The sequence below is a fragment of the Sciurus carolinensis genome, chromosome 10 (genome assembly GCF_902686445.1).
Source record: "Sciurus carolinensis chromosome 10, mSciCar1.2, whole genome shotgun sequence".
Taxonomy (NCBI): domain Eukaryota; kingdom Metazoa; phylum Chordata; class Mammalia; order Rodentia; family Sciuridae; genus Sciurus; species Sciurus carolinensis.
The window spans coordinates 31,935,241-31,958,170 of NC_062222.1; the positions used below are offsets into that span (position 1 = coordinate 31,935,241).

Consider the following 22,930-nt stretch of genomic DNA (forward strand, 5'->3'; position numbering starts at 1 on the left):
CATGGTAGTGCCTGCCTCTAATCCCAGTGACTCAGGAGGCTGAGGCAGGAGGGTCAGTTTGAGGACAGTCTCAGCAACTTCTCAAGGCCCTAAGCAACTGAGAAAGACCCTGTCTCAAAAAATAAATAAATAAATAAATAAATAAAAAGGGTTAGGGATGTGGCTCAATGGTTGAGCACCCCTGGGTTCAATCCCTTGTACCATAAAAAGAAAGCAAGAAAGAAAGTGGAACTTTGAACAAAAGATCTGGGTGCAGACATTGGATTCACCATTTATTATTGGCGGGTCTGGTGAAGGACAAATCACTCATTTCCTCTGCTTTAGAGAACTTGTTGGAACCAATGACACGTTAACTAACTCAGGCTGACTCCTTACTCCCTGGCAGGTGAGCAAGATCAAGGCCTCAAAGGTGGTTTCAAAGGTTAATGATAAATTGGACCACCCTCAGGGATTGGTTAACAACAGTTCTGCGAACGTGATCAGCTAGTGCTTGCCATATAGTCCTATGGGACTCTCGCCTGCGTGACCCCCTGTGCCTTGCTGACCTTTAAGCTGATTGGTTCCCGCCTAACCTCCACCCTACATAAAAGCTGTGTGACTTCCTCAATAAACGAGTTCTTGCTGTGACTGGTCTCCCTGATGTGTCCCATTGTCCTCTGCCAAGGAGGGCTGGGTGCAGGTGGTCAGTTGGCCCTACCTATCCCGGTCTGGTCTTGTTGGGGAGTGTCCCCTTCCCTTGTCGCTGGTCGAGAAGAGCAGGCGGGCTTAAGACCCTGACAGAACTTATCTGAAAGTCAAAGATAATAATTTATGACAACCTACTTAAGAGTTGCTTTGAAGCTCAAATAAAATGATGTGTATAAATACATTCTACAAGGTAATAAGTCTTCATTATTAATAATGAGGAAAGTCATGAAATTACTGCATGTACTTCCAAAGGAAAGTAAGAGGAATTGAAGAGAAAGATCATAGCTTAATACAGGAGATAAATTTCTAAAAACAACACTGTTTAAAAATGGAGTGTTCTCAAGAGTGACAAGACAATGAATTCACAAATTTTATGTCCAAGTCACAAAGTCATTTTGTTTTCAGAGGAAAAGGAGTTACAAATCAAAAGGAAAACAAGCAAAAATAATTAACAATTTAAATAATAAACAATGTAAATGTAAAATATAATTTAAAGGTTTCCTTCAATTTTGAAACTTTATGATTTTGGATAAAGTAAAAATATTCAAATATTAATAGTACAAACAGAATCTTTCCTCTATGTTGGCCATGAGGAGGACCCACTTTAAGTTTGTTGCAATCCAATTTTTCTAAATAAAAATATTAATTTCAAAATGTAAACACACGAATTTCTACCAGTTACTGAGTTCTTCCCATCACAACTGCCCATTAAACATGTTAGGGCATGTGAAAGTATTGCATAATTTGAAAGGCATGATTAGTATTGTATGACCTACACTTTTCATAAAATCTATACTTGTATTGCTTTGCATTTAGCAGGATTTTTAGCTACTATGAGGTTATAACTGAGACTTGGTTATCCAATAAATTAATTCCCTTCTGGAAGTTGGACATTTTTTTATTACTTCATTGTACCTGAATTTTTCTCATCTCACTCTTAAATTTTACATCTTATATAAGCATCAATTTCATATCTTGAAGGTGCCAATGATTTGTCAGGCTATTCATCAAAGATTTTTCCTAGGATCAACATTCATACAGGAACACAGGGCTGCCACTCTCTGGTGTTGGGCTTTAGAAATTTGGTTTTCCACAATACAATGCAAAGGCTAGCATTTTTTTCCAGTAGGTTCTACTTAATGACCTGTGTTATTGACTAACAAGGATATTTGTGCCTGCCATTAGATGTTCCTATAATTCATTCATCCATTTATTTGAAGCTTTTGAGGGCTTACTATGTGTAGGTACTCTGCTATGAAGTGAAAATATAATAGTGAGTAAGACAGTCTTTGATCTGAAGGCATTTAGATAAACTGCAGTCATCCCTACAAAAGTCTAATTATTGTTTATGTTCAACTTTTCATGCACTTATTAGGAACTTGGAGATTCAAAAATGACCATCTTACATTTGACATGCCTTAAAACATCCAAGGTAAGAGGCCTCAAAAATATTACAGCAACAACTTTAGGATATCAAGAAGCAAAACAGGAAATAAGGTAAACAATGTTCCAAAATGATCTAATAAAGAAGCATTGTATAAAATAAACCTTGCATTCCAATTGATTGGCACACTAATTGGGGAAAATAAATCTGCTAAATGCAAAACAGTGCAAACAAAGTTTATACAAAGTGTAAGTCTTCAAATTCCCCATATATTTTGCTTTGTAGGTGATGATTATTTAGTTTTAACAATTTAGCATTAATGAAATTGCTCCGGAAGTAATAATATATGTTAGTACTGGTAACCTGATACAGATGAAATATCAAGGCAAGTCTTAAACATTATAAACATGTACTCACTGATTAATACATATAGGTGTGGCAGAAACAGTATAACACCTGCCTGTGATCAGCCTAGAAGCCTAATCTCCATTTGGCCATGAAATTTCAAGTACATTTTTGGAAAGTCTGAAAACTTTGATATACCTAATGAAATTCTCCTATTTATTATTTCTGGATATCAAAAGGGAATCTGAAAAACAGTTTCATCATGCTTACCATCTGTACAATTTTTCTTTCAATCCTAAGGATCCAAGAAAAAGACCTAATATCGTTATCTATTCAAAACATATGCAGTAACAAATTGAACTTTCTTATTTGGTCTCAAAGGTATAGCACCAGGGATGGGTAGGTGCTTAGAAAAATGAGTAAAAAATATTAATATTTGTGTTCTTTACAACTTTCATAAAAGATTAAAAATATGTCATTTCACCAGAGTTATAGTCTATATATATGAAGGGAAATACAACTGTATTAATAGAATTCATTCCTAATATAAATGAAGTGAGCAGTTTATTAGTGGAATGCTTGAGCCAATTTTAAAATATGTTAACACCTAAATCTCACATTCCATGAAAAATCACAGTCAATTATTTAAAACAAAAACATACATATCAAGATCAGAATACAGAAAACTAGGAAAGCAAGTGAGCATGCATGAGCAGAGAAGGGTTTGAATTCCAGCATCTCCCAAACAAAATGTCTCAACTGAATGACAAGTTATTTCTATCAAAAATGCATTATCTTCAGGCAGAAATGCCATTAATCCACAATGAATATCACTCACGGCCCCATTCCATGTAGTGTGCATAGTTCAGGAAGCCTACAGACCTGTCTAAACGATGAGTGACTGGTTTTCCAAACCTTTAATCTTTGTTTCCAAATATACCAGGGAGGGCAAGAGAACAGATTTCATACTTCGCATTTTATAAGTACTACCAAGAGCCAGTTATCTCTAAGTGGTAGTTCTAGCCTCTTCTCTGATTTCATGAAAAACTCAAAGAGCTGGAGAGAGAAGATACCCCCTCCTTTACTCATGCTTGTTGCCACTGACACCAAACAGTTATAGGGGACAGATGGATTCTGGATCTCTGAAGCCTTCACTAATTAAATTCTGAATTCCTGTACCAAAAGATGGGCAAGATCTTCCAAGAAGGGGCATGCAAAACAAGCCAATAGTGTATCAATGAAACAAGCTGTCAAAATTTTAATAGCACAGATGCTAAGCAGGCATTTGGTAAAAAGTACTTATTATGAAAGGAAGGGTAAAATTCTGAAAAGCAATCAACAAGGAAATTTCTTAAAAGAAGTAAGTTTTGATTCTACTGATGAAAAACCTTGAATCTAGTATTTCTTAATCCATGTTAGGCTTTACATGGAACATATTTTTAGTGCCAACATGTTTTAGTGTAGTATAATATGTTTTTAGAAAAGCAAATAGAATGGACAAAGATGCAGATTTTTTGGTTTTAGGGACTGAATCCCGGGTCTCATGTTTGCTAAGCATGTTCTCTACTGCTGAGCTACATCCTCAGTCTCAGCTATAATCTTTCATGTACAAAGAGTAAGCACATCTTTTACTATCTAGGTATATTTTTCAAACTCAAGTTGTGACATATTTAGTGGAGTGTTGAAATCAAATTAATACATCATGACCAGTGTTAACAAAAATGGGAAGGAAAACATAATAGAGATTTAATATATTATTATATTTATTTAATACTTAACACACACAGGTCATATTTTAAAATGTGATCCTGTGTCTAAGTGTGATTATACTTCACAATTTTTCCTTAAGATGGAGTCTCGGTGGAGGAGTAAAAATACCTGTTTGCAAGGACAGTGGCTTAGAATCAGAATATGTCAGTTAACCTGACCTTAAAATAAAGGTTACACATATTTGTTGACTGCTGCCTGCCAAACACTGAGCTAAGCATTTGATATTTAATCCTCACAGGAACACATGGCAGGAACTTTTGTTATTCACATTTTGAGAGTAGGAAAACTTGCCCAGGATTATATAGGTAGATTAGTGGTAGGATGAAAAAACAAGCCAAGTCTGAAGTTTCAAGGCCACGATTCTTCTGCAGTGAGGGTTCAGTGAAGTCTTGGTCAAGATCAATAGGTAAGGGGCAACCAAGGCCTTGGCAGCACTCAGGGCTCAGAGGAGTAAGCACTATTGTCAACATAGATGATGTAACTCATATTCTAATACGTTGCCACATCTGAGCACCCAAGGCTGTGTGTAGATGTAAGGAAAATAAGCCTGGGCTGACTTTAAACTGTGTTCAGCTTCATCTGTTCATAGCCTTGGGGTTGCTGATGTAGTTGAGAAGCTAATCAACTAAGGTGCTTGAAGTTTACATATTCCACCACCCTTTCTCCTGATTCCTTAAATCGGAGCCTCCTCCACATTGGAAGAGCAGGCTCTATTTTAGGAAGTAGAATGCACAATTTGAACTGAGTTGTTTTAACTTAGTTAAAAAAAGCAGGAAGACAGGCAAAAATGACACCTCCACTGTCCTTGGCTTTAGCATACGTATGACATGGACAAAATTTTGAAATGTTAACTTTGAAAACATAACCAATGAAGAAGTATTTTAGGATAATGGAGCATCTAGGACAATAAATAAAAGAGAAGAAAGAAGAAAATAATTGAGGATGGGAAGAAGGGAGGAAGAAAGGAAGAAAGAAAATTCTTATCTTCCTAATAAGATAAAAATATCTATTTATACATCTTCATCTGGAGATATGCACAGCCCTCTTTGCTCTAGTAGGAATCACATGCATTTCAAGGAGTTTCTGGTATTAAGGAGCTTCTGTAAGCTATTACTTGGTGCTTGAAAAACAATGAAGCTAAATCATGGGAAATTAAAGAAAAAAACAAAAATGTATTGATTGTCTCCTTTGATATGCATACCAAGACAGTTACCAATTACCTTTCTACTGATCACATGATTAATTAAAAATTTTCCAATGATAGCATCAGTATGGGAACTGCACAAAGCCCAAAGGGCAAGACTGGTCATCCTCACTGTCCTGCACTGAATGGTCCTGGCTTAATCACCTTTCCTCATGCAAAGACACTGATGATACCACCACCCATAACTCACCGAACGCTGGAACATTATACTTCCCAAGAGACAGTGGTGTTTGTTGCCCCAAAGTATCAGTAGCATTTGTTGTTGTAATCATTATTTAAATATTATGTAACCCAATCCAGTATGAGTTATTCCTTCTTTAAGGACAGATGAATGCTTTCAAAGGACTCCACATAAAATGAGTTGCTATAATAAATTAATATTAAATTAGTGATGAAAGAGATAACTGTAAAATGTAGGAGGAAAATTTCATAAAATCCTGGAGAAATTCAGCATTCAGTTTGCTTTAAACTACATCTTTGAGTTCTTTATTTAAACTACATCTTTGAGTTTTTATTTAAAGAAAGCTAAACTGAAAGTCATAACCAAGGTTGATGTCTCTTATTTTTGGAAGAAACACATCAGAACTCCAACCAGCAAATCCTTAACAAATAAGGTCTTGTCCCTCTATGAAGAAGGGTGAAATTAAAGTTAATCTTTTGAATATATATATCATTTTTTTCTTCTTTACCTGAACTACACACATCAATTAATAGATCAGCAATAAGCTCCAAATGTGCTCCTGAACTGGCTTCCAGTGAATTCTAAAATTAAAAAAAAGTATGAAAATGTCATAGGTGCCTATATTTTGTCTTTGAAAATAATTTGACTTTTACATATTATATGTTACATTTAATATGTAAATACTACCACATACCATACCTGTTGGAACCAAATTATACAAATTTTGCATGAGAAGAGATTTAGCAGCACTAAAGTCATCAATCTACTCTGGAGAAATGAAGGTGTTCTTAAGCAATCAGTTCTGAATCTTGACATCAGTTTAAAGCTATAGATTATATCTTGAGCTCCCAGCATCCGAAACCATCATTAATCTCTGTCATGGAGGAAGCAAAGCCTCATTCATGAATTTATTTATAGAGACTATTTATGTTTCACACATTCACTTTGAATTCCACATCAAGAGGAGTGATTTGTGGTATTATTTTGATTTTGTAATCTTTAATCTATAATAGATGTTCTACTTTAAGCTGCGAAAATAATCCTATACCACACTACGGAGTTTTAGATAAAGAAGATTGTGAGCTTACTCTATTCAAGATAAAAGTTTCCCACCTGACCTAATATTATGAAGCCATTTCTTGATCTAAAAATATTTATTATCTTTTGTTATTTTAAATTGAGCTATGCTTAAAATGATGTACTAATCAAATATCTTTCTAACTCTTATTTCTGAAAGGTGTTTCACATAATACTTTCATTTAATACCTTCTATAGTGCTTTCTCTTTTTGGTTATTTGATATTTCCCACTAAGGTGTGTGGATTGTTTCAATGTCAGCTTCCAGGCTGTGAAAGACAATATAGATGTTCCTCAATTTTTGATGATTATATCCTAAATGATCCATTGAAAATTGAAAATATTCAAAGTAAAAAATGCACTTCGTACACCTAAACTACTGAGTACCATATGTTGGCAACACAGTCCACTGCAGAGTGGTGGTCATTTACCCTCATGATCCTGGGGTTGGCTGGGAGCTGTGACTGAGGCCCAGAAGTCAGAGAAGAGTGTTACATGCATTATCTCATGCCTAGGAAATGATCAAAATTAAAATCCTAAGTATGCTTTCCACAGAGTGTGGAACACTTTTCCACCACTGTAAAGTTGACAATCAAAGTTGACCCACCATGCCAAAGTTGAGGACCATCGGCATGTAATACTTTATGCAAGATGTCACCAGAGGAAAATTTGGATGAAGAGTATACAGTGCAATGTTTCTTTAAAATGTGTGTCAATTTACAATGATTTCAAAGCAAAATATCAAAAAAGTTGATTAGGAGATATTGTGCTATGATTGAGATTATAGGTTTTACAATGCCTTTCTTTTTGTTTGCATATGTATAAACTGGGAATAATTTCTCATAGAGTTACTATAAAGACTAATGGAACTAGATGAGATGACTCACAGCAAGAAACCAATATAATGGTAAGTATCCAAAAAATAGGACATACAGCACTATGCATATAGTATAATATATAGTACCTATACTATCTGTATAGGTAGGGTGTTTTTTCTTTTTAATCTGCTTAATATAAATATACAGTTCTAGGACAAAATTACATTTAGATCTAAGTTAAATAAATGCTTTCTTTAAGCAAAATCACACCTTGCCACAAATTTGTGATATAAAAAATAAAATAAGAATCATACCAAAAGAACTTTTAAAGAGTTAACATTCTTGATGGATGCAGTGGTGTACACCTGTAATCCCAGAAGCTTGGGAGGCTGAGACAGGAAGATCACAAGTTTTCAAGGTCATCCTCAGCAACTTAGCAAGGCCTTAAGCAACTTAGCAAGACCCTGTCTCAAAATTTAAAAAAATAAAATAAAAGGGGCTGGGGATGTGGCTCAGTGGTTTAGTGTACCTAGGTTCAATCGTTGGTACCCAAAACAAAAACAAACAAACAAAAAAAACAAGTTAACATTCTTAAATTAATTATTCAGTGGTCAGTGGCATGAAATTATGCCATGCTTTTAAGGACAAATAAAGATTATGGCAAGAATGGCAATCAGGGCTGGGGATATAGCTCAGTTGGTAGAGTGCTTACCTTGTATGCACAAGGCCCTGGGTTCAAACCCCAGCACCAAAAAAAAAAAAAAAAAAAAAAAAAACACACAAAAAAAATCCCCCAAAAAACAAAAAAGAATGGCAATCAAACAAACAGCACAACAGGAACAATGAAACAGTGAAGGGCAAGTCCTTTCTGTCTTTAGGAATTCTATTAACAAAGAAAATATAACCTAAAGGTTAATGAAAAGCATGAACCTAAGATTTTTGGGAAACCAGCTTAAATATGCAGTGACATTGCACACCTTCACAATTTGCATTGTTATAACTTCATATTTTTTAGTTGTATGGCATTTAGTCATAAAATACTAAACATTTCCAGTGTTCCAAAAAGTGACTGTAAAAGGGGCCTGTAAGCACTAGTTAAGTCAATACTCTTCTGAAGACCAAGTCTGAAGAGAACTTCATCTTCAAAGTAAAATAAAGCAGTGTATGCCTTGGTAGACTGGGGAGTTCTTTGTATTAGTTTTATCAGTAATGGGATTAGGATACCTCAGAGTGTCAATCATCATATTCCACAAAGAAAGGAAAATATTTGTGTCAGAATGTTTGAGATGACTTGTGAAGAATTTCATCCAAAGGATGTGTCACTGATTTTAATACCTCCTCATTCAGGTATGTGAAGTCAAGTTTTGGCATGCAATTTCTCTCTAACACTTCAGTGTCTTGCATATTTCTCCAAAACAACTAATTACACTTAATGCCATTTCATTAACTTATACCTAGCAGGAAAGTGCTTTTTTTTTCAATCCGATCAGAATGTGATCCCACTGGAAAAAGGCATTTCCACTTTACCAATGCTATAAAAATTTACAAGCACAATTTCAGAGGTGATATTATGCTGATTTGAAGTCTTGTACATTTATTCCTAATTCGTATCTCAGATTTTGTTTTAGAGTCTTAGATAATTGCCGTTTGAATGTCTTCCCTATTATTCTTCCATAAGGAAAAAAAAGTTTTTAGTATAAGCCTTAGCTTTCTTAAACAACCTGCCTTGGAAGTACTTAAGATAATTCATATTTTAAGGCAAGAGCTAAAAGCCTTACTCTCCCACCTGAAAAACTATGCAGAGAAGCACAAGACAAGTAGCCAGCCAGGTAGTCCCGGGTTAGCTTTTATTCCCACTTGAACAAAACCTCACTTAACAAGAATGGTAGCACCTAGGCACAGACAGGACCTGTGGCATGGGGCCATGACATAAAGACACCCTGATTCCAAAACTGCATCATTTAAAAGTACAAATGTTCTGGGGTATTTTGCATTCTAGAGTGTTCGGTAGGTGCTCAACAGGAGGTTTTCTAGTCACTGGATATACCTGTTTTCCAATTTACTTTCCCTATTTCTTTGTACAAATTTTAGCCTTTGAAATTTCCTGAATATTACAAATCTAAAAATTTGGTGATGGCAAGATTGCTGGGATACTCACATTAAAGAAGTGGACAGAAGTGACATTGACTTCATCTCCATTTTTCACTTTTTCTGTATATTTGTTTACACTGTGAATGATTTTTTTTATTTATCTATTTGGGTACTGGAGACTGAACCCAGAGGAGCTTTACCACTGAGCTATATCCCCAGCCTCCCACTTTTATAAAAAAAAAAAAAATTTAAGACATTAAGTTGCTTTTCAGAACCTTGCTTAGTTGCTGAGGCTGGCCTCAAAATGAGATCCTCTTCTAATGTCCTATTTGCTTTTACTGTGTGTAGAAAGTACAATTTAACCCTCATTATTTACCACCCATATCATTTACTAATATATGTGTTTGTGTATGTATACATATATAAATATACACATATAAATATAGTATATATTATTTTCTAGTTTAAAAACTCTGAAGTTTCCAAAGTACCCATTACATTGTAATCAACAGAAATAGTATGTAGGTATTCTAAAAGGAAAACAAATATGGCAAGAGCTCTTAAATTTGTTTTCCTTCCCCAGTGATTTTCCTCATATTTCCTAGAAATAGCTAGAAATAGCTTCACTTTAAATAGAATTAGCAAAAATCCAATTAATATCATCACTTCTAAATATATGGCCTTCTCTGAATTTTAAATGGCAAATGGAAATTATATTGCATCCTGCAGATTAAATGGTACAAAGGCACTCATAAAAAGACTTGGTATTTATTTCAATCTATGATCATTCTCCTCTGTCTGACTCAAACATAGATATGCTGAGTTCTGAAGGTGTTACATCCTGAAAAATCCAAGGTAAACTGAAGATAACATAAGTTCAAAGTGCATTTAGTAAACCTAACCCACTGAACATCTCAGAGTAGTAGCAGAGTCCACTGTAAGTATCAGTTGCTCCCCTTGTGATGGTGGGGTTCATTTCTGCTACCACTGAGCATCAGGAAGAATACTGTGTCCCATATCATAAGGCTAGCCCAGTAGGTGAAGATTGAACTAAAATTCCAAGTACGATTTCTATTCAATGTGTATTACTTTGGCACCACTGTAAAGTAGGTGAAAAATCGTAAGTTAAGCCATCAAAAGTTGAGGACCATCTGTTTAAAGTTGACACCAACTGGGCTTGGTGGCCCACACCTGTGATCCCAGCAGCTTGGGAGGCTGAGGCAGGAAGATCTTGAATTCAAGACCAGCCTCAGCAAAAGCAAGGTACTAAGCAACTCAGTGAGACTCTGTCTCTAAATAAAAATATAAAACAGGACTGGGATGTGGCTCAGTGGCTGAGTGGCCCTGAGTTCAATCCCCAGTAACTCTCCCCACCAAAAAGTTGACACCATTAAGTACTTCCTTTTCAAAAGCTTACAACAAACTCACCTTTCAAAATTAACCTCCTCTGAGGAAGTACAAAACACTAACTGCACTTATTTTTCAGTTTTGTTCTCAGACTGTCAGAGGATGTAAAAATTTAGTTGCATATAAAATCAGATTCATGTGAATTTGAAGTAATCAATATATTAATATTATTACTCAAACAAGTATTTGCAGACTATGTAAGAGGATCATGGGACTAGTTGTTTGGTCACACCTGTCATGAATAACGAACAAAAGCATGGTTGGTGTTCCCCTGAAACTGACTAGAAACCAGGTATAAATTAACCAAGTAACAACGTTCTTCAAGGTTGTTTTTCAGGAAATACCTCTTCAATCCTCCAGAGATCAGTTGAAAACAAACTATCCTGTACTGAGCATTTGCAGAAGAGGACAGCTCCCACAGTCCCTGACCTTCTAATGTCGCAAGTTCAAAATCCCCAGTTACATAATTCCCATGGAAAAGGAATATGTGAACCAAGAAAAAGCATGACAAGAGCCTTTGCCAGGCAAAAGAATCCCCAACTCCTCTTTCTTGACATCTGGTCAACAGGCAGCTTTCCATTCTCCCTTCTCATAAATTACCTTCTTATCAAACAACTGGGGAGACAGATTTGAGCAAGAGCCCTATCTCCTGGATGGTGGGTCTTCAATAAAGCTTTATCTTTTTGCAAAAACCTGGTGTCTTAGTATTGGCTTTTATATGTGCCAGGTGGTAAACCTTTGATTTGTTGTTGTGTGGGGATACGACTAGACAAGACACCAAAATTAAAACAGAATTCAAGATACTGTATACGGCTAATCAGTATTAGTCCAATCCAAGCTTTCTAACATTAAAACTAAAGTAAACATGATTTTAACACAATCATGCAAAGTCATCTTCTAATGGGGTTTACTTCAACTGGCATGGGAGGGTAACAGAACCAGGACACCTTCACATACTAAGACGTCAACTGCGGAGTTTCTGAAGATATTGTTAATCAAACATAAAGTTAATCTCTAATAAGGACATCAATAAATAAACTCAATAAATAATAAAAAAAGGAATGAAAAGATGGTGATTTTGCCTCTGTTATCTCCTGGAATTATTGATTCTAAAGGTTTTTTTTTTTTAATGTGTATAATACCTTAAGTCCATAGAAAATTGGAAAGAAAGCCAGCAGCAATAGAATTTGGAACCAGAAGAGCAGGTGGATGTGGACCTGATGAAGTAAGAAAGGGGACAAAGCCAAGAAGCAACCTGATATACACTCATGAAATGCCTCCAGAGCTCTGGATTTGGGGGCACTTCCAGGTATGTACAGAAGTGAGTTAAAAACATAAAAACTGGTTGAAAATCTGTTTATGGAGCTGTCAAACACTCCCCATCTATTTCCCCTCTTGGCAAAAGATTGCCTTATTCCCTGATCAGATTTGTTCCCTGAACAGAATAAAACAGAAAATTTATGGACTGGGAAACCTAAGCTGTCTTGTGAGTGGTGATATTATTCTACCTATGGGGAAGGGACTAGAGTAGAAAGTTTTATATTTAATGTTAAGACTTTGGGTTTTAATACACTTAACTCCCACTTCACAGAATTGGCAACTAAGATTTACACTCCTAGAAAAGAGATTAGGGAAATCAGGTTTTTTGTTTGTTTGTTTGTTTTTGTTTTTTTAAAGGAATTGACTCAGCCAGTCAGTTTACAATACAGGAAAGATTAGAGTCAGCAACCCTATTCATATGCAGAGAATACCTAATCAGATTTTAAGTAGCCAACTTGAATTCTAGATTTAGCCAATAGTCATTTAAGTTTGAGGACTAACTAGAAGCATTTTCAGTCATGTTGGTCGCAAAAAATTTATCTCCTATGCTGAATTTTCTCAGTAAATTCATGGAGGTGTTACTCTTTTCCAAACATGGAAATAAACTAATAGAGGAAGACAAAAAGTCAGGCAAACAAGGGATCTAATGCAAGAAGGAGGCCCCAAGGATAAAAGCAACCCAAGAAGACTGGAGCAGGCCAAATTACTCTAGCAAAGATTTCTCCAAGAATGTGAAATTATTAGAAAACCAATGTGTTGCTGGATTAAGAAAAGATTTATGCAATCTTAGGAATGATTTGGGGATAAATCAATAGTAACTATAAAAACTAAGTAAACCAAAAACAGTGCAACTGTAGGTAAAATTTTAAAAGGGTAGAAGTTAAATGTGGTCATAGTATATTTTAAAGTTCAGCTTGAAAAATAAATGATCACATGGCCCCCATATGGTTCAAAGAGTATTTAGGTCAGATATAATTAGGATATAATAGAGGATAGGGTGATGGGAAGTACAAGATTAACTTGGACCAAAACTAAAATTAAACATAAAAAGTATGAGGGAAAAAAGAATATTTCTTGATGGTTCGAAATGTCTTGTTTGACTAAGATTGTCTTATCACATTGCAGAAAAAAAGAATATTGTCTGTTCTAGAACTGTACCTCAACACTGGATCTATGCCATCTGTGAATTACCAACAAGTTTAGTGTTGAACAAAAAAAGAAGGGTGAGGACAATCTATCATGCTCTACGGATCACAGACACTGACAGCTGACAAAATTGACAGTCTTCAATATATAGCTTAGACAAGTTGGTACAATATATGCAAGGGCTACAAACTGAAATATGTTCATCAACTGCTATGGGAAAGTCCCACTCTTTCTGCAATCCTGAAAAATAGAGGGAACGCATGAGTATGTTAGTCATTAAAAATGTACGCAGAGTTTCCAATCTGTGCCATAAAATATTCATGCTTGCTTGAATATAAAAAAGTCTCCAAAATCTTGTAGTAAAACTTGCTATGTCCTGCTCAATTATTTTATTTAGACCCCTAAATATAATGTAGAGAACATTTTGTATCAGAATCCCCAAGAGGTAGATAACAGGGCACTATCTCAGACCAAAGAACTAGAATCTCTTACAGGTGATGATAAGCATATTAATAAGTCCTTAAGAGATTTTTCTAATATATTTGATGTTAAATTTATACTGTAAAACTTCCAGAGATTTTGTTTTATTATTTTTTTCTTTGATCTGACTTATGATAATGCTTTGCTCTCTACAATCACCTCCCTTGTATCTCAAAATCATTCCAAATCCCTTACGTGCACTGAGTGTACTTGTGTAAGTGCATATTTTTTCTCCAAAACAAAAAAAAATAAGTCACCAATACTATGCATTTTTGAAAATTTCTGACAAAATATCTCCTCAAATACCCCTCAAAAATTGATATGAAAAATGGATGGGGATATTAAAGTAAAACAATTTAATAATTTTAACTTGTATCAAACATACTTCTAAAGAAAAACTTCTCCATGAGGATTAGGTTGTTTTATGAACTCTAAGCTTTTACATCTTTATGGCTTTAAATATGAAATAAGAATCATCAAATCTCAAGGTTTTGATTAACCTACATTTTTACTTACGACTCCCTTATAAGACAACTTTAAGTGTTCTATCCATCTTTTACCAAATTTTGCTTTCTAAATACAAATCACAGCATCTGTGAAATTCTTAGATAGTAAGGAATTAATCACAACAAAAGGAATCAGTAGAAATAGAAGAGGAACATGATCTTCATATCAAAGACAGCACTATGCCATAGGAAGGAGTTGGGTTGGAAAATGCACTAAACAGCTCTTAGCCAAGTGAGAATTTAGTCTCCGCAGCAATTGTAGAATTTCCTTTGTTCAATAAAATACTGTCATCTCAAGACAGCTTGCATAAATATAAAAGTGCATTGTATATCTTAATAAAAATCTAATTATTCAATGAGTGTTTCAGACTACTGCATAGATATACAATACTTGAAATACCCTTTTCATTTTTAAATACTACAAAAAAGTTTTAACACCTAAATTTTCTGTCAACTCTCATTTCATGTAAATAAAGATGTGTTATAAAAAATTTTCCCATAAACTTACACTTAAATGAGCTTTATGTAAAGATATGGGAATGCATAATTGTTATAAAGATATAAAATTTTTAAAAATATTGAGCATATTCTGTCTTTGAGGTTTTCCCAATAGGATAAGTGCTATGGTAAGAGTCTAAGTAATTTTACTCTAGGTAAGCTGTTTTTGTTTTCCTTAAGTGAACACTGAATTAAAAACCTTATTTGAGAGTTGGTTAGAATTTTTCTTGACCTCAACATAAATGCAAATTTGGCCTTCAGTTAAAACTTTTCTTTACATGTTATTAACAGTGAAAAACTCTACTGGCTTACGCCAGAAGGAATGAAAAAAAAAAATTCTCCCCCACCCCTCCCCAACTTCAATATTCACTGAGCTGCTTTGTTCTCCGTATCCTGCATAATTAATAACCAGTTTGGCAATCAGTCATGCATTCCTTAATGGCACCTCAGGCATCAAGTGTCCTTCTAACCCCTCCCCACGGAAACCAAGCACAATGGTGGGCACACTGACTTAACTCCAGACAGGATCACATAGTTGGGTTTATAATGTGCTTACAACACAACAGTGTTGTACTACATAGTATGTAACGTGGTATTACATTATTCTGCATTATTAATTTCATCTTTGAAATAACTACTAATCTTCAATAGCCAAACCAATGTCACAGATTAAGATGCATATGTGTATGTGTGTGTGTGTGTATATATACATATATATATATATATTTAAATAATGTCAAAAAATAACAACGAATTTGAAAGGGATTTAAAAGAAAATGAATTTCACTGCATCCTGGAAGTAAAAGTATGTTCAGCTGATTCTTCACACACTCCTTGCACACCTTTTCAGGCAATAAAGAAAAAGGTGAAAATACATGGGAGTCGGTTGGTGGCTACCAATATCTGTGTCTGTTAATCAAACTGATGCAAGCTTAAGTGGAAAAAGAGTAAATTAAGTGTTATAAACATCATATTTTGTTACTTCAGCTCAGAAATTTTAGATTAAAACACTTAAAGATATGATATTTAATAAAATTATTTAAGACAAATTAGTGGTAGTTTAATCATTTTTTAATAATGTTAACCAGATGAGAGTGGAGAAAAAGAAAATTCTTAAGTTTCACAAGCATTTAAAAAAATGTTATAAGTAGCATTACACTCAAGAATAATTATAGATATTTACAAAACACTGAAAAGGTTCAGATTTGAATTTATATGTCTCATTTAAAATGTAGATATGCTTTCTGGATGCAATTTTCTGACAAAAATATTTGGTAGATTTTACATTTTAGGCTGCAAAATGAAACATTTCATAAGATCTTTTGATACTGGAGAAAAAGATGTTATTTTCAGCCTTTGTAGGTCTCTTAACAATTTAAATAATGGTGCTTACGCTGCAGTCTGCAGAGTAAAACATATATAATCTATTATAATTTACTCCAAAATTAAACAAGAAATTTTCTTTTAAGAGATCTGAAATGTGTCCTGGGCTCCCACTGTGTGTGGCCTCCAAACAGAAATGAGCTTGCACTGTTTTATTTCAGATTTGCTTCATTTCTTCTCAAACAACCTCTCATTGCTAATCTATCAGGACTTTTTTTCTCCTTCTCCTTTAGCAGGAAGAAAAAGAAAATCTAAGACACTATTAACTCCTCAAGCACAATCATCAAAGCTGTGTGTATTTCATTTGGTGTTGATTTACACTGATTTATTTTTCATTATTTATTAATAGGGCATGACTGGGGAATCATATTTCCATATATAATTCTCTGAAATACCATCAAAATGCTAAAATTTTTAATTTATGTAGCAAATCTGCTACTATATATTTTTAGAAATCTACAAGTAACTATCATTTCATGTCAATATTTCAGGCTGGTATTTTAAAAAATAAACAGCATATAATACCAACTTAATATGGTAAAGTGAAGAAATGAACTTTATGTTTTATTCTAAGGTACCTAGGAATCAAGAAAATGACACTGAAATTATAACATTATAAGTATTTATAAACATGTAAAATCCTTAAATATTATATCAGCATCACTTTATTCAAAAATAATATTCTATCACTTGTTTACCTATAAACTCTCTCTATATTTTATATACACAGAAATATGTGGATATTTATAGATCATATCTCTTCATTAAGAACAGGCAAATTATCTTACAAGGGTGAACATAATTTTTAATAGCAACTTGGGTGGCAAACCATGAGAATGTTAACTAATATATTAAAACTTTGCATCTAAGACACATGATAACCAGAACCACAAAGAACTACAGGTTGACCAGAATCAATACCCATTCATACTCCCAAGCTCCCAAAGAAGGCTACAGAGTTACCTCTTTATTAAAAAATATAGTTTTAAAATAAACTTTCTCTGTAATTTGTCCTAGAAAACAATGTGATTTGACTTGAAATTTTCTTTGTATGAGCTGATGAAAATATTTATTGAACTGATTGCAAAAAACAGGTAACACTGATTATACACATTAATGGTTATAATAATTGTGTACTAAATTCTTTAACAATAGAGAAGGTTTCATGGGTGTCCCCACTCAACCCCTTTCTCAACAACAAACAAACAAAATGTATATCAGATCAACTATCTTAGTATATAAAGGTGATCTTGGTGATAACAGGCTAACATCAGGACAAGGAGAATACCTGGTGTCCTTACTGTGATTCAACAGCTTTCCAGTTGATGAGTTGTTTGTACCATGCAGCAGCAACAAAGGTAACATGGGGTCAAGGAGAAGTCAGTGCAGTTCTACTTGGTTTTAGACAACTCTAAGGGGAAATGGCTCAATGTGTATAAAATCTTGATGAGCAGCTACAATGTGTCTGGCAGCGCAGCGTGTGAGGCACTCAGAACAGACCTCAATGCAGGAAGCTAACCTAAGGACTGAAGGTTCATATTATTCTTATCATTGCAAAGTTAAGAAACCACTGCAGTGGAGATTCTGTTTTGAAGTGGGGGTGGGTTTGCAGTCAGTGGGATCATTGCCTCTAGGGAACTGGGTGTGCTAGTACGAAAGTTCATCCATGGCAAGAAAAAAAAAAAAACAAAAGTATGGGAGATGATCCAGGGGCTTGGAGGGGCACTTGCCCCTGAGCAAATGCCACAAGAACTTTTAAGTCTGCTCTCTAAGACACACACTTTCTTCCTTTAGGCTTTCATTTATCTGATTCTCAGATAAGATTGATGGATTGCTGCCCTGCTACAAAGTGTTGGGGGGTTCTTGGAGGGTGGGATGTCACTTAGCAGTATACAATGATAATTCAAAACATTCTGCAAGGCTTAAAAGCATAATCGCATGTCAAATTTTCACTCATCAAATCTCACCCTTCCTTAGGCAGTTATTAAGTATAGAGTAGATGTGTCTGTAAGTCAGGAGAGTTGGGGATAAGGGGTCTGGACAAGAGACAGGTGAAGAAATGGCCAGTCAACTGAGAAAGTAAACTTAAACCGCAAAAGAACCAAAGTTTGCAAGATTGTGTATCAATAATTTCTCCAGAAAGCAATCCTTAAAATTAAAATCACCAAGTTATTTATATTAAGCAATGTAGGACCCCCACCTTCAAGCTCTCTTGTTTCTCTGAGCCCAAAATCTTAAAGGTGGTAAGGTTCAGAATACCTCCTATGCCATTTCTTGATGTATCTCCATTATGTAGAGCTCAGTTCAGGTCAATTTAGTGGCCTCGCAAAGCAAGGTTCAATAGATATCAGTAGAGATGACAATAGCACACCAAAGCCCAGGTTTACCATTTACCAAACTCTTTCAAAAATCAGTTAAAAATGCACTGAATTTAATTTTAATAATGGAACCAGTGACAACTTGACCTAATGTCTCTTGGTTCAGGTGTCTCCTCAGGATCACTATAAATCTCTTACTAAGTCAAATCCTCATAGCAAAAAGAACTGGTGATCTACTTTTTGTAGACCCTTGTGGTTCTCTGCCTCAACAAAATGGTGATGAGTCTACTACACATTTTTCAGATATACAGTGCAAGTGTTGGTGAATCCTTTATTAGTTAAACTGCAGTGACTCATACTCCAGTATCTACTGAGAGACTATAATATGCTCTCTGAGCCAACTGTTGTAATGATTCTGTGATTTTTATTTCTACATATTTCATTTAATAACACACAACTCTTTGGGTTATATAACCAGATAAACCATGTGGTCAGAAAATTGGAAAAAGATAAGCCTTGTTGGTAATATATATATATATATATATATATATATATATATATATATATATACACACACACACATTTTAGCTTTCATGTTTTGTTCTGTAGCTGAATAATAGAGTATGTATGCATATTTAAATTAATACACTGTGAAGATAGTAGTTCATTTATATTACAAATACACTTAAAGTTTATTTTTCTCACAGGTTTGGGATGAATAAACCTTTGCTCTCATAAAACCCAGTATCATGTTTTATACTAATATTTAATCATCCCATACTTAAATATCAACAACCTTAGGCTAAAACTGAAACTGTACATCATATGATTTTGTAAAAATGTAGCCATGGATCCCAAGGCCACATTTGGTTAAAAGAAAAGATTAACATAAATTCTGTGAAGAAGGATACTGAAAAATTATGTTAAACCAATTCTTAGTGACTTTATTCAAGCAAACCATTACAGTATCAAAACACTGGTTATCAGACCAGGTGTGGTGGCTTTTACCTATAATCCCAGCCACTCGGGAGCTGAGGCAGGAGGATCAAAAGTTCAAACTCAGTCTCAGCAACTTAGCAAGGCCGTCAGCAACCTAGTGAGACCCTGCCTCAAAAAATAAAAAAAGGGGTAGGGATGTGACTCAGTGGTTAAGCAGCCCTGGGTTCAATTTCTGGAACAAAAAAATTTTTTTTTAAATATTAATTATCAGGCTGGTGATGTGGATCAATGGAAGAGTGCCTGCCTACCATGCACAAGATCCTATGTTCAATTCCCAGAACCACAAAAAAAAAAAAGGTATTAATCATCAATAGTGTGTTTAAAATAATCTACTCAATAATTTTCATCTTTAGGTAAAATTATTAAATTTTATTACATTTAAATTTTAAAATATTAAATCATTAAGAAAGTTTCTGGAAAGTAACAAGGAAATAATAAAGAATCTGATAGCAAAAAGTATTTCAGAATGGCATAAAGATATGAACATTTTAAATAACCTATAAAGAAAACTGATCAAAATGCACAGCATTAATTTATAATATTTTAGAGTTATTTCATCATCAATAATATGTATCAATAATATATACTAATGGATTCTATTCTATAAATGAATAAATAATCTTTCTCAAACTCCAGTTTGTTCTTTATTTTTTATTCTTAGCTGTTTTATCAACCAGTATGTAAAATTCCCTCATTTAACCAGTTAGCAAAATAGTATTCCACTGTGGGTAATCAAAATGAGAAATTGTTGCTTAACAATGTAAGACACAAATTCAACTATTGATTCCATATTTTCTAATTTGCTGAATTGCTGGCATGTGTTAAATGTTTTTATACCCAGTAAGAGTATGCATTGTAATAAATGCAGCCCACATTGTGTTGTGTTCGTAGTGTGCCTACTAATTTACTAAATATTATCAAGACCAATAAAGATATCAAATTTTTTAATTTTTTTAAATTGTGATATTACTAATTAATATTAAAAGGTACACTACAATATTAATATATTTTTATAAGAAGGTTTGGATAGCTTTTTTAGAAGCAGGATAAAATCATTTTTGTTGTAGTGTAGTGAACAGATATAAATATTCAAAATCACACACAAAATACAAGAGTATTGAGATTATTATACAATGCACAACTATAATTAGACAAAATATTGGAAATATTTCTTAAATTCTAGTGGGACTTTTAAAAATTCCTTTTTTTGGGAAACAATGGGCCATAAATATTAAACAGAATACATCTTAAGTGGGTAAGGGGGGATAACTACATTTAAAAATATACTTCATTAATGCACTGATTTGAAAAGAATTAATATTTAATAAGTGTACTTTTCTTTAAAGACAAAAGGAAAAACGTCAGGTACATATTTATGAACAATAAAACTAAAATTTAAGCTTTTTGGTGAGCACAGAAAGAAATGATAATGCTGAAATGGAAAAAAGTAAAAAAAACACATAAAAGCATGGAATATTAAGGCAAACACACCTCTTTAGTGCTATTAATCTCAAATAGTGCTGGCTTTCTAGCTCTACATTATATTCATTCCCAAATCAATACATGGATTTGAAAATAAGAGCACTGGACTACCTAGCATCCTTCAAAACTTACAACTTTAACTCTCAGAATAATATTTAGTCAAATGCTAAAAAGTATCACATAACTAATCATGAAAAATCCTAGAAAACTAAAATTGTATTTTATTATTAATATTACTTAAACTAGAAATTAACTCAGAAAGACATTACACAGACAAAAATTTTTGGTGATTTCCAAATGAGTAATGTATAATGCAAATTTTTCTATTTTAATGAACAGAAAATCCCTTTGTAACTTTCCAACAATGCTGAAATACCAGTCAGTGAGTTGGGGGGTGAAGGGCATGCTATAATCCTATAAATGCAAAAGCAATATTTTATTAAATTACAGTGATAAGGCATTTTAACACTGCTAATGTGCAATATTTAAGTTATCTATAATAAGACAATGACATTTAAGGGTGCAAAAATGCAAGCTGGGGAAAGGATTTTTAGTTTTGGTTTTCTGATTCTCATGTTTAAAAGAAGAAATAAGTAAACAAAGAGCTGACTCATTAAAATAAGGGGATCTTAAAGTGGCACTTACTGGCATAACAATGTTGTAGTGGATGCAGAATCCGGGTTCAGAAGGAAAATACTCATCAGATACAAATCTTATCCTGATTTGATTTCCTTTAGAAATCTGTTTTCCTGGTACAGGACCAGAACCACACCAGCGCCCTAATACAGTTCCATCACTGGGCTCCTCAACTTCTACAAAATCATACCTGTGAAGAGATAAAGATAGAAGGAACTGAAGGTCATGTTTTCTTATTTTGATAAATCAAATTCTGCATCTATGGATGCAATGAATCTATGGACCATAGAAATAAGTTAATTCCGATTTAACCAGGTAGGTATAATTAAATATTCTAAACAAGAGATACACTGAACCTGAGATCCAAATTGAAGAAATGAGTCTTCTTTCCAAAGTCTTCCAGTTTTGCTATTAACAAATTCCAAATTTGCTAAACAGTTATCTTAAAACTTATGTTTTTATGTAGAAACTATATTTCACATTTGATTCAGAAATCATTCAATTTAATTTCCATTTGGACATGATGATCTTACTCCAGTCTCAATTCCTATTATTGTTGCCTTCTGGTTGCTGGCAGTAACCTTTTGATCCGTGCCACACTCCTGGCTTTGTTTGCTCATCTGTGATGCCAACTTTCTAGTGCCTCTTCAGTATATCTGCATCCTTCACATGCACTCTGAACACTACCCCCTCTGCCGTGATCTCCCAGGTCTTCTCAGTCACTTATATATTTTGATAGACACAGATTTTAATATTAAATACCTTCTTGGGCTGTTAAATCTGTAAACAAAGGAATCAGTTCTTATATATTTCTATTTTACTTGGCACTACACATGTTATCATTAACCTAAGTAAGAAATGATTATTTCTTTTAAACAAAAAGCAATTTTGGTTTGGAAGACTGAAGTCAGAGATAGAACAATACCACCCCATGAGAGAATACATCAGAAATGAGTAGGAACTTTTTAGGTAAGCTCAATGACTGGGGGTAAGAAAGGGAATAACTGAACTGTAGTGGACTAGATTCAGAAAGCTCAACACCAAAAAATCTTGAAGATAAGTATTTGCCCTATGTCCCCAATACCTATCAGATATTTCACTGGATATGTCATTCAGGTGAAGTTTTTACTACCATTCATCTGAGTGTGGAACCCAAACTATTTCAAGAAAAAACACATGTATTTTATATTATTTTAGTT

General features: G+C 34.0%; 1 protein-coding gene across 3 annotated transcripts in view; it reads right to left on the minus strand.

Moving 5' to 3' along the window:
* Pdgfc (platelet derived growth factor C) overlaps window positions 1-22,930 on the minus strand; it is a 219,477-nt gene that overhangs the window by 33,722 nt on the left and 162,825 nt on the right. For all 3 annotated transcript variants that reach the window (XM_047567351.1, XM_047567352.1, XM_047567350.1), the window contains one exon: window positions 21,741-21,921. In XM_047567351.1, the coding sequence (XP_047423307.1) occupies window positions 21,741-21,921 (181 nt within the window). The remainder of the gene's footprint in view (window positions 1-21,740; window positions 21,922-22,930) is intronic.